The sequence below is a fragment of the Antrostomus carolinensis genome, unplaced genomic scaffold (assembly GCF_000700745.2).
Source record: "Antrostomus carolinensis isolate BGI_N321 unplaced genomic scaffold, ASM70074v2 scaffold6529, whole genome shotgun sequence".
Taxonomy (NCBI): domain Eukaryota; kingdom Metazoa; phylum Chordata; class Aves; order Caprimulgiformes; family Caprimulgidae; genus Antrostomus; species Antrostomus carolinensis.
In genome coordinates, this window is record NW_010339118.1 from 44,980 (window position 1) to 56,964 (window position 11,985).

The following is an 11,985-nucleotide window of genomic DNA, read 5'->3' on the forward strand; positions in this document are numbered from 1 at the left end:
TTTATTTTTCTATTTCTTTGTACTCTATCACTCTAGTTTATTAGTGTATTTACTAGGCTAATTGAAGCTAAATATATCCAAATTTGCAATATTCAGAATAAATGCAACTGGACCATTCCATGGAAAAGTTCCTCATTTTTTTTTTTACAAGTAAAGGCAGCTTAAAACCCATGTACAAAGAGTCCCAGGTCTTACAACAGCCTGGTATTTAAACACAGAAAAACTTAACAACACAGATTAAGTGCCAACGACTTATTTTATGGGGGGTTTAAGCTTTTTTTACTGTTCAAAGTAATTTTTTGCCTGCCACAAAAGATATCCATAATCAACAGTTCCAAACTTCAGGACTACCTAAACCCAAAAAGCATGTTACATCACAGAACAAAAACAGGTATAGGAATAACATTAAAAGGCATGGAAGAGGGGAACATAAAGGAAGGGGGGGAACATAAAGCCAGGCTGGATGAGGCTTTAAGCAACCTGGTCTAGTGGAAGATGTCCCTGCTCATGGCAGGGGGGTTGGAACTAGATGACCTTTAAGGTCCTTTCCAATCCTAATTGGAATCCAATTAGGATTGGAAATCCAATCCTAACCATTCTATGATTCTATATATAAAAAAAAAAGAGAGACTAGGACAGTCTGTTAATATCCTGTAACGAGGATATTACACTTATCCTGAAGTGAAAGATGGATTGGTGAGGAAAATGGTCTGAGGAGAGGAAGAAGCTCCTGTTCCACACTGGGCTACAAACAAGGGAAAGATGATGCAACCAGGAAAGCCTGCAGCCTCCTACTCAGCTGAGAGAAAAGGCACGCTTGGCCCATTCCTCCTCTGCTGCCTCCCAGGATTTGAGCTTTTCTAACCATTGCACAAAATCCAGAGGAGTGTTACGCAGTCTCTAAAGATCACAGTTCCAACAGGGGGTCAGAGTTACACCAAGGTAAGTATCAGCAGAAATAGATTCCAGGAGTGGAAAAGGACAGCTTCCTTCCTGCACAGACAAGCAGCGAGAGCTAAAATCCTAAAAAGCTTTTTCATTTCCACTTTATATGAAATAAAGTAATTCCAGATTTTTTTTTTTTAAAACATAGGCTCAGCTTTTGGAAGATAATGTTGTTGAACCACACCCTCAAAAGACATTCTAAAAACTCAAGCTGCATGTTCTAAAAGAAATAAAATTACTAGATGCACCTGCCTCCTCTTCTTCAACGTAAAAGAATGTTATGACCTTCCAAGGCTTTTCCCCATGAACTACAAAAAGGTGACAATGCTGCTTGAAAAACGTATTACTCAGGAATTAAAAAAATAAGAAATAAATAAATAAATAAACAAAGATTGACAGTGGTATCCCAAGGCATCCCTGAAATTATCTAAACCAACCTTTAGTCATTCACCCAAATGTAATCACAGACTGGTTAGGGTTGGAAGGGGCCTTCAAGATCATCCAGTTCCAACCCCCCTGCCAGCAGCAGGGACACCTTCCACTAGACCAGGCTGCTCAAATTCTCATCCAGCCTGGCCTTGAACAATGGCAAATAGCGCTTTGAAGAGATATTCTAAAGTTAGAAGTTTACCTAAGACACACATAAACATGTAAAACCCCCAACCAGATTCACCTATACGTCCAAGACCATCCTCCATCCATGCTCTGCTGTTCCAACCTTGGTCTCTCAAGTGCAGAGTCATCCTTTACATCCATAATTAGATTATCTGAAGAATTTCCAGTACTACAGGTAACTCTCTGAACAACAGAACCCCATTTAAATTGTTAAATGGCCTTTGATTTGGGTTAAAAGTTTCTTTTATTTCTGGGTTTCCAAATTGAAACAAGAGACCATTACTTTAATCCTAGTAGAAGCAAGAGATTCAAGTGAGATGTCAGTCAGGACTGGAAATAAGAACAGAAACAGAACCTTACAGAATACAAAATTACCCAGAGTTCAGGTCCCCACTGGAACCATTTCTCATTCCAGGAAATTGTCAATGTTGAGAAGAAAATGATTAATAATATTCACCAACCCCAAGGTAGTTTCTTTACATGAACATTCACAGTTAGATCTTTGAAATATACACTGAGCCAGTCTAAACTTCATATAGGTCAACACAAAAATTCTTTGTTTAAACTGCACATCTTAAGATGTTTGGGTTTTATTTTTTAATATGTAAATTATTCAGCTACCTAAACTTATAGAATTATATCCTTATACTCTGTGCTGTCCTGTGAATTTGAGGTGGGAAAAAATATCTCACTTCTTTCAACAGGAAAGAGTTTATTAACCCATAGTCTACATGCTTTACTCATTTTTTTACCAGATATTCTACCCTGCAGTTCTTCATAAAAAGGTAAATATGCATTTAAAAGCAATATTTCCCTATACATAATTTAAACTTAACAGAACTAAATTTGTTATGTATTTAGACGGGAAGCAGGATTAAAAAAAAAAAAAACAAAAACAAAAACAAGTACTTGGCTTTGGAATATTTCTAGACAACTAGATGTGAAACAGAATTAGACACCAAACTCTACCATGTACTAGCAATAGAAGTAAAGCACCAATACTGGTAGTGTAAGGATCTTTTCATTAAGGAATCCTGGAGCATTTCATAGAAGTTCTAAACCTAAATACTATTTCTAAACATTTTTATTTCTGAGAACTTAACCATAAGACAGATGAACTACAGGAAAAGATATGTTGACTTTTCTTATTCATAGGTACCCATCAAAAATCATAGTATATTTCAAATGTAACCAAAATTATATTCCCTTTAAGATTTTTCACTACCACCCTCAAAAACCATATCCTGAGTAGACATGAACAGAAACATATTAGCAAAGTTCAAGGCAAGCCACTGTGGAATAGAAGAAGGGAAGATTAAGCAACAAAGCTTCTCTTCTTAAAAATGTGAGAGCCCTAGCCACCGTAGGAACAGGCCACAGAGCCTTGTCACGCTGATCAGAAGGAAGGGAGTTCATGTTCAGTAGAGCTCACATGAAACCCAAGGTAAAGTCTTACCATGAAACCCAAGGTAAAGTCTGAAATAGAGAAGGGTCACAGGCAAAAAACAAGTTAACCAACTATTCACATCGATTTATAGAGAACCTAAAGGAAAACAAAACACTAGAATGAAACTAAGCATTATATTTAACAAGTGTTGTAATCACAGGACTCTCCCAATTCTGAATATATGAACAGGGAGAGTCATCTCCTCAAGCAACCTACAGAGATGTATTCAGCTCACCATACAATTATCTGGAGTTTACAAAACTCAAACAGTATTTCCAGGCACTCCTGTGAAAAAGTCAAGTTGAATAAAAAACGCACTCCACTCAACAGCAAAATAATCCTTCTTTCAGCCTGGAGAATGTGAAAACATTTTTCCTGGCGAGAACTGCCACACATTTCCCATTTCTGCTTGGGGAATCCACAGGCAGGCTTACAAAAAAATACACTTGGAAAGTCATGAACACCCAGATTACCTGACACACACAATGGAAATTTATCCCTTCTCAGGAGGCGTAGCCAGAGATCCACGCGCACAAGAGATGATCAGAAGTATTTTCTAATATATGTCAACAGATACCAGGCAGCCTTACAGACTTAAAGTGACTTAAGCTGCCTAAATTGCTAAAAGCAGCTTACAAGAAGACCTCTATCATATTCCTTTAAAGCAGGAAAACTTTTTTTTTTTTAAAAAAGAGAGAAAAAAAAAGGCAAAATTAAAGTGTTAAGTATATGAATTGAGTTCTGGGATGCAGTGCTAACTTAGGAAGAGTAAAAACCAAAATTACTATTAGACAGCTAAAATGTTCTCTCCAAAGACTCAAGTTCTCTGGCAACATTTTTAACTATAATGGATCTACATACATGAAAACACAAACATATGTACACTCTTAATTCTAAGGTCAAATCCTATAGGGAGTAAAACCAACATTCACCTCTCCTAAATAAATATCAGAAAGGAGAAACCAAAGTCACAGGCCAGTGGATATTAAAACACTAAGAACTTGAAAAGGGGGAGGGGGAAATTGTATTTTTAATTCATATTTACCTTAAAAAATAAAGGGGGGAGTCTTTTTTTTTTTTCTTTTAAACATCCAGATAGAAATTGCAGCTGTGTAGTCACACTGAATCTTTAAGCCTCTTGCTAACAAACACCTTTAAAATAGTTTTTATTTTGGTATTTGGAGAATTCTTCGTCTGCAAGCCCTTCTATTTTTTCTCTTTTCTTTTTAAGAGCATAACTAAAAACTCTCTGTTGTACAAGAGGCTACAGGCAAATTAGCACAGATGAGTATATATGTGAAGTTCACCTAGTTCTAAATACACCATGTATTTTTAAAACAGCTTGTTTTGATTACAGCTCTTTCCACCCAAGCTTATATACACCCAGTCTGTTAGACTCTAAGTGAGACTACAGCACACCAAACATTAATAAACCATTATCAGATATTTGTACATAGTAACAGAAGAGCAGGAAAAAATAATCACTAGCTCATCTTTCAGGGCTACATCCACTACTAAAAACAAACAAAAAGCATTTCTGTCTAGTCACCAAAACATTCTTCCTACAAATAAACTAAGGAAAATAATAACAATAGTTTTAGACTTCATAAATTATTTTTATTAAAGAGATTGATGGGACAGCATAACAGCACTAAACTTCATCCTCAAATAAAAGAAAACTTAAAACTAATTCTAAACTTAATCTAGCTAAAAGGTCTATTTATCATCAAGATAACCTAAATTAAAAGCACAGTATAAACAACAGGCAGGCAGATGTCTGCTGGGTAGGGGTGGGATGTTTCAATAAACAAACTCAACCAAACAAATGAGAAACTAAGATGTCAGAACAAATGCTGGAGACTTTGTCCTCAATATACTCCACTATGTTATTTAAGCGTAGCTACTCCTCTTTTTGCCCAATCATAGAGTCTACTTTCAGATAATTTCATATTCTGAAGGTTTTGGACAAAACTTTTCTGTTTCTATGCCTTGCAAAGAAAGAAATGTTAGGGAAGTTGAGGTGAAGAATTCTGAACATTAACTCCTACCTCCATCTGACTTCAACTACTGTAGATAATGTGGTAGTAATTTACTAAGAGTAGGAGCCAAGTAAGATTTAGCAACTGAAACTCAACATAGACAAGACTAAAATAATAGTTGTCTGAAAATGCAACAGAAAGTCATGTTCATCATCTTTGCTGTCTGAATGGGATGAGAGAAATGGGGGACGTGTCCGCTCTGACACACATGTGCACATCTGAAATCCTTCTGGATCTCTATCGTTTCGGGACACACGGCTCTCTGCTGAGGTGTATGTCTTTTATGTAGAAGTCAGCACCACATCTTGCTAGAGTAGGAAGTATAAGTCATGTCACCTCAAGGCTGAACAGTTGTGAAGACTGTAAATGGAGTAGCGTTTAAAACACTAAGGAAATCTCAGCTGCTGCGAGGTTTGGCAAGCTCTCTGCTTAATGTACTTTCTGCAACTGTGTTCTTCATATCATGCACAATTGAAAACCTCATTTCTACATCTATGACATCCTGTATTATTTAAAACTTGTCTGGAGGAAATCCAAACAACACTATTATTAAGATGGCAACTAAATCCTTAAGTTCATCATTATAAAACAACACCAGGGCAGTCTTCAGACCAAGTGTTTAGATATTTCTTAGATGCAAGACATCAAACAGTAGTTGAGATTGTCTAATGAAGATAATTCTATAGAGACATACCCAAATTGAATTGAATTCAAATGTAAACAGACACACATTATTTTTAACTGAAGTGTGCAGTAGTATAGATAGAAAGCAACTAAAGACAGCCTACTGTGGACTCACTTTAAATGAAGATATGATGGGCAACCTACTAAAGCCAAAGCCAAACCAAAATTATAGGCAGTTTGTTTGGGTTTTTTTCTAGATTTAACTCCACATTACAGTAAAGTGCTCTTATTTACACACAAACACACACAGCCTCTGACAGAAAGTTCTCATCTTCCCCATATATATGTTTCTGAATACAGAAATTCTGAACAGGACCATCACAAACACAGAAAAAAATTATTTTCATTTCTAGGTAAAGTAAGTAAAACAAAAGAAAAATATCATAAAATTGAGACCAAGAGATTATAAGTGCAAGATTAAGATGGATCTTAATAACAGTGTTACTGGATTACAGAAGCCTAATATTTGTATATCAGCTGATAAAATTCTTAACATTAGGACTGTTGTTCTATGTTGTTAGGTATCAGAGTCTCTGTAAATTAAACTCCAGTCTTCTCTACCCAAAACAAGCATGTTGTTGTCATTTGCAGACACTTCTACACTAAATTCTACCAGCAAATTGGACCCCAGCCTGCAACACCTTAAGAGCAAGAATTGGTAGTCACCTGGATCTCATCTACCTTAAGTTCAAAAGTTAACTTTTAAATGCAGTAGCATCCTGTATGTTTCATAGATTAACTTACAAACTTTAAGCACACAAATCTTGAATTTTGTAGAAAACACTACAGAAGGCACACAAAGGGCAAAACTAAATCAACTGAGACCATAATTCAATCATAACTGAATGTGTTTACATTAGAAATAAAAGTTCTCTAAGTTCTCAAAGTCAAAAGTTCATTTTAACTGTTTCTGTGAAAAATTCTAGGAAGAATAAGATTAATTTTTTAGTTCTTGCACAGCAATTTGATTCCATCAAGTTCATCTTCCAAGGTCAGAGCACAGTTTGACTAGAATAATCTGTAATTGACGGTAACTCCCAGAAAACAAAGAGCATTGCCAAGAATACAGTTATTTTATCAAGGCAATGTTGATGGATTTCATTTCCAGCTGTCCGTACAAGAAAAATTTGTCAGTTTTACTCTGTGTAGATGGAACAGATAAAGCACATCTATATGAGATTACAATGCTCTTCCCTCTGTGAATTAGACATCCACAACAAAAGTTATCATGCTCTAAACAGCTGTTTCAGGTTGATGTGAGCTAGAAGTGATGCCTTTAAATCACTCACTGGTCATCACACTACAAGTAAACTAGAAAATCCTGCTTCTCTGTCACTGCAGAGAATGCACATCACTGCTGCAGAACAAACCACGTTTACTTTCATAGTCTATAAGATGTGCAAATAAATAAGTACCACTTTGCCATTTTTTTAACTACATATACACCAGTGTGAGCCTCTTCCTTGCACACAGAAACTCAGTGAACGTAAGGAATTAAGTACAGCGATGCCATCAGAAATGGGAGTGTCTTTATACTAAAAACAGAGAAGTAGTTTTGGTACAGAAGCAATCAATCTGGCATTCCTTCTTTCATACAAGGAGTTTCCATCAGTCATCAGAACAGTCTGACTGGCTGATTCAGCTGAATTTATAAAACAGGAAAAGCGTACATACAAACAAGATAAAGTACTCCAAAATCAACGACAAAAGCACATTACAAGTCACATGCCAAGTCTGAAGGAGAAATAATACATTGGTCACACAGTGATTTAGTAATTCATGCAATTATACCAGTATTTGTACAACTAGTTAAATTGATCTTCACATCTCTTTCTACTAAATTGAAAACAACTACTATGACAAAAAAAACTTTTTAAAAAATGTACACTACTAAATCCCATCTTTCCTGAAAGAAATACAACACAGTTGCCAGTAAATTCCAAGTTATCCCGCTTCTAACTCCTCCTTGAAATCCACAGCTGAACAACGGGTCATTTGAGACAGTAGTTCAAAAGAATGCTCAGCTTGAAATAATTAACAAAAAAGTTTGAATAGTTTCAAAAATTACAGTCACCACAAAGTTTTCCTAGGAAACACTTATTAGACTTAAAAAAAAAAAAGCCACATCTTTTCATCTCATCAGAAATTTACACCTATGAAGTAACAGACTCTTTATACCATGTTCTTTTACAACAACAAAAACCTGTCAAATATAGAAGTTATTTCTGACTATAGCAAGAATAATACTTTTTTTTTTACTTCTGAAAGCATCAATCATCACCTTCCACAATCATTTGAGCTTAAGACAAAAGTGGCACAGTTTTCACACCACGACAACAGTATTTTTCCACAGCAATCTACAAAAATTCATCCACTGCTGGATAAGTGCAGAAAAACATCTCTCTTTACTGAACTATGAGACTTGCATTCCTACAGATTTCACATGAAACCATGCAATTATGACATTCTGGAAAATGGAAGTTGTTTTTTTTTTTAACCTGCGTTACCCTTTTAGAAATGTTTGGAAAGAAATTTTTACATGTAAGTAGCTTACTAGATTTAGGAAGGAAAGCTGAGAACTGAAAAGGGAAAAGAAGAACAGTACAGTTTAGAGCTTAGGTGAGTTACTCAGCCACTAATTCAAGTGTAACAGTTTACAGATCATACAATTGGCTAATGGCATCCATTAATGTAGCAGACCTGGAATAGCGGCTAAAGACAAGCCACAATTATTACAACAACAAAAAAAAAAACCCAACAAAGAATGATTTTTGCCTGCAGCACATGATTTAACACAGGGAGCAGCAAAGGTTGGAAACTTCTCTTTTCTGATTTCTGTCATACCACTGTAACACAACTAGATTAACATGTATTGCTTTGGAGTTTCTACCCCTGAGTAATTGCCAGTACCAATTACCATAGCGAGAGTCATACAGTGATTGCATTATAACGAGGGTAGTGGAAACAGAAGAGTTTCAAACTACTATTGTAAAGTGTATAAACAGTAACTGCAATATTTAAGGATCTATAAACATTTATAAAAATAATAAGTATTCTTGGAATAATGTGTGTAGTTATAACATCATCATGACGTACTCTGACACCAACCAACCATGCTAGAATTATATCAAGAAAGCTGTGATACCTATAGAAAGTGTAAGGCAATCAACAGTTAACTGCCACCTGAAAGCAGCCTCTGCTTTGCCTACAATCAAATGCTTTTCCAAGTGTTCAAAGTCCAGCTGTACTCTTTTTTTAACTAGAATGGATGAAAATTGAGAAGTTCTGTAGACACCAATCACCTTTCCTCACTACACAACTACTGCCCTATGCAACACATTTAGCAGCATCCTCTGGAAGTCAATAATTAGTAATTCCAAACAAGATAAAAAAAACCAAAACAAAACAAAACAAAAAACCAAATTCAAACTCTTCAAAAGGAACTACATGAGTTAAACAACACACTTGGACTTCTTCACTGCCATGACAACTCAGCATGTATTCACAAGGTAGCCACCTTAAATTTTTCAAGTTTTTAAATCAAAGTTCATAACAGTATCTGAACAGCCTGCTTGCTCTCCCAGGATGGCCTGGATGTAATTCCTAAGCACGTGAATGAATCAGTCAGTTAGAAACACCATGAAAAAATATTAGTAACAGAAGAAAGTCCATCAGGTTCTATTAAACAAAAGGATGCGGATAAGACTTCACGTTCAAGCCAAATCAAACTGGGAAAGCATACTGGAGGGAAAGGGCTGATGTTCCTCACCTGCCTTGCTCTTATGTCCCTCTCAAAGTGAGCAAGCACCAACAGATACTTCAGGAAAGTACTGAGCTAGATTGATCTTCCCCTAACATAATCTGACTCTTCAGCAAGTTAAATGTACAAAAAGCCAACAACAACAACAACAAGATCACAAAGCATACAAATATTATCAAAAGATACCCTCCTTCCAAAACATCCATACCTGTGGAAGTGCAGTATTGAGCTGTCTCTGCAAGGAATCTCTCTCATGACCAACTTCATGAAGCTTGCCCTGGGTCAATGCTAGCGTCTCCTGCGTCTCTCTCAGCGTTTCCAGAAGGCGATCCCTTTCTTCCAACATGGACACCATTAATTGCTCAAAATGGGAATCAGCATCTGACTGTAACGGGGAACCTGAACCATGGCCTCCATTTCCCCCAGAGGGAATCTCTGCCTCACTGATGGTTGGCATCACCTCACACATCATCTTGAAGTAAAAGAAGACAAAACAAAGACCATAAATTTAAGTCAAACAAATCTAAACAGGAGAAGCAAAGGAATTTTGGATACTACCCATAACACCAACTTAGCTCTCCCAATGATAGCATCAGCAAAGGTTGCCAACACCTTAGTGTTTGCCACTATTTCATTAAGACTGTGGGAGAAGAGGTAGACAATCAATTGAATCAAGGCATCACTTCATAATGAGAATCTTGTGACTTCTTGCAAAACCAGATTTTTACAGCTGTGTTTCAAACTGTGATCTCATTTTCATGGATTTATATTTTTGTTAAGAGTAAACTGATGCTGAGATCTTTAAAAAAAAAAACAAAGATAAGCATGCAGCATGCCACCAAAAATTATACACTTAATCCACTAACTGGTTATGCTGCATATTTTGAGCATCATTATCTGCTTCTTCCAACGTTTGAAACATTCAAAGATAGTATCTAAAACAGTACTTTGAGTTTATGCTGGCTGTAGAAAGTCTATGGTAAAAGCAATGCATGTAAATTAGTGCTAAATCCAACAGTCCAATTCAGGAGGTGCACGTGTAAAGGAAGATAAAAAGCAAAAAATTCATTATGAAGTGGTAGCAGCTGTCACTGTGGATAACAAAAGGAAAGATAAACAAAAATAATTCAAGGCAGAGTATAAATACAATTAACAATGCAAATGTAAATACTGTGCTATTGTTACATTGGAAGGACTTCTAAGTGACCCTAACAGAACCTACAGAAGGCTAAGGTTCCAAGGTTTTTTAGAAGTATGGAAAAAACCCACCAAAACAATTACTGCACACTCTCACTGAACCACTGAGACTTCTAAAGCTCATCAGGCAGCCTCTCTCAACATCTCAAACCTACAAGAACCTAAGGCAAATCAGAAAAAATAATTCTCTCAACCTCTCAGGCATCACAGAGTTTGTTCTCAGTCTTAAATTTCATACTCATATCCAAACACTTTAAAGAACAATCAAACTTATTCTGAGCCTTACAGTGGGACCTCTCAATCCCTTGAAAGACTTGGAACAGTCTGAAGTGCTTAGTAACATTTTCATGCATGATTACCATAAAGCCCTGTATTTTCAACACCACTATATTATTTACCTTGCTCAAGAAAACAAAAAGGCTTGGAAAACAGGCCCCAGGATTCCTGCAGTACCAGTTCTTCTCTGGTTTTAGTAGTTTTTTGTTATCCCAAAAAACCTTTCAGATTGCAAAGTATCCATTCAGCTCTAGTCCAACATCTATTTAATTGAAACACCCTGTGCACATGAAAACAAATAAACCTGCCAAGAAAAGAGCAGATCCAGTAAAAAGCAGCAGCAGCTTCAGCTAACTAGCCAAGTCCCCAGAAGAGAAGAATGTGAAAATAAACCGTCTCAGCTTCCCATCCCTCTATTACTGGCCCATAGGTCCTGCAACAGCTGGGATGAAGGAATCATGTGCTGAAGAAAAAAAAACAACAAAAAAAAATGTAGTCTGATACAGGGGTGCAACAAACTTCAACAGTTCATCGCTCATAAATTCCACTCAGGTCACAATCGCGTTATTAAAGAGAGTATGGACAGCATGGGAAAACGGCACCAGCTTTCTCGTAAAGGATTTGGAAGAGCCTTTTTTCTTTGCTCTTCTGTTAATTCCAACGGGAGGCTCTCCTTCCAGTTCCCTGGGTCTTAGTTCAAACATTTATAATCCCAAGAGCAAGGCGCTGGTATGGCTCTGGAAGGCGAGGAGAAGGCAGACCTGTTGTTTCCTCTGTGTTAAGTCTTCCACTCGTGCTCGACCCGGCCGGTTCCACCGACGATGCTTCGGAACGGAGATACCCAGCCGAGAGGGGTGAAAGAAACTCGCCGAGAATGGAGGCAGCGCCCGGGAAGCAGAGGCGGGGGAGGAAGGCTCCGAAGAGAGACGGGGGCACCGGCGCCGGGTCCGCAGCTCCTCTCCCCCGCGGCAGGGCCCGACAAACAAAGATGCCGGCCGGGGACACGGGGCCTTTCTGCTCCC

At 37.2% G+C, this 11,985-nt stretch overlaps 1 protein-coding gene across 1 annotated transcript in view; it reads right to left on the reverse strand.

The window, feature by feature from the left end:
- PPFIA1 (PPFI scaffold protein A1) overlaps positions 1–11,608 on the reverse strand; it is a 54,286-nt gene extending 42,678 nt beyond the window's left edge. Inside the window, exons 1-2 of the mRNA XM_029086935.1 lie at positions 11,086–11,608; positions 9,699–9,962 (exon numbers count right to left, since the gene is read on the reverse strand). Coding sequence (XP_028942768.1) covers positions 9,699–9,962 — 264 coding nt within the window. The 5' untranslated portion in view covers positions 11,086–11,608. The remainder of the gene's footprint in view (positions 1–9,698; positions 9,963–11,085) is intronic.
- Positions 11,609–11,985: the final 377 nt, after the last annotated feature.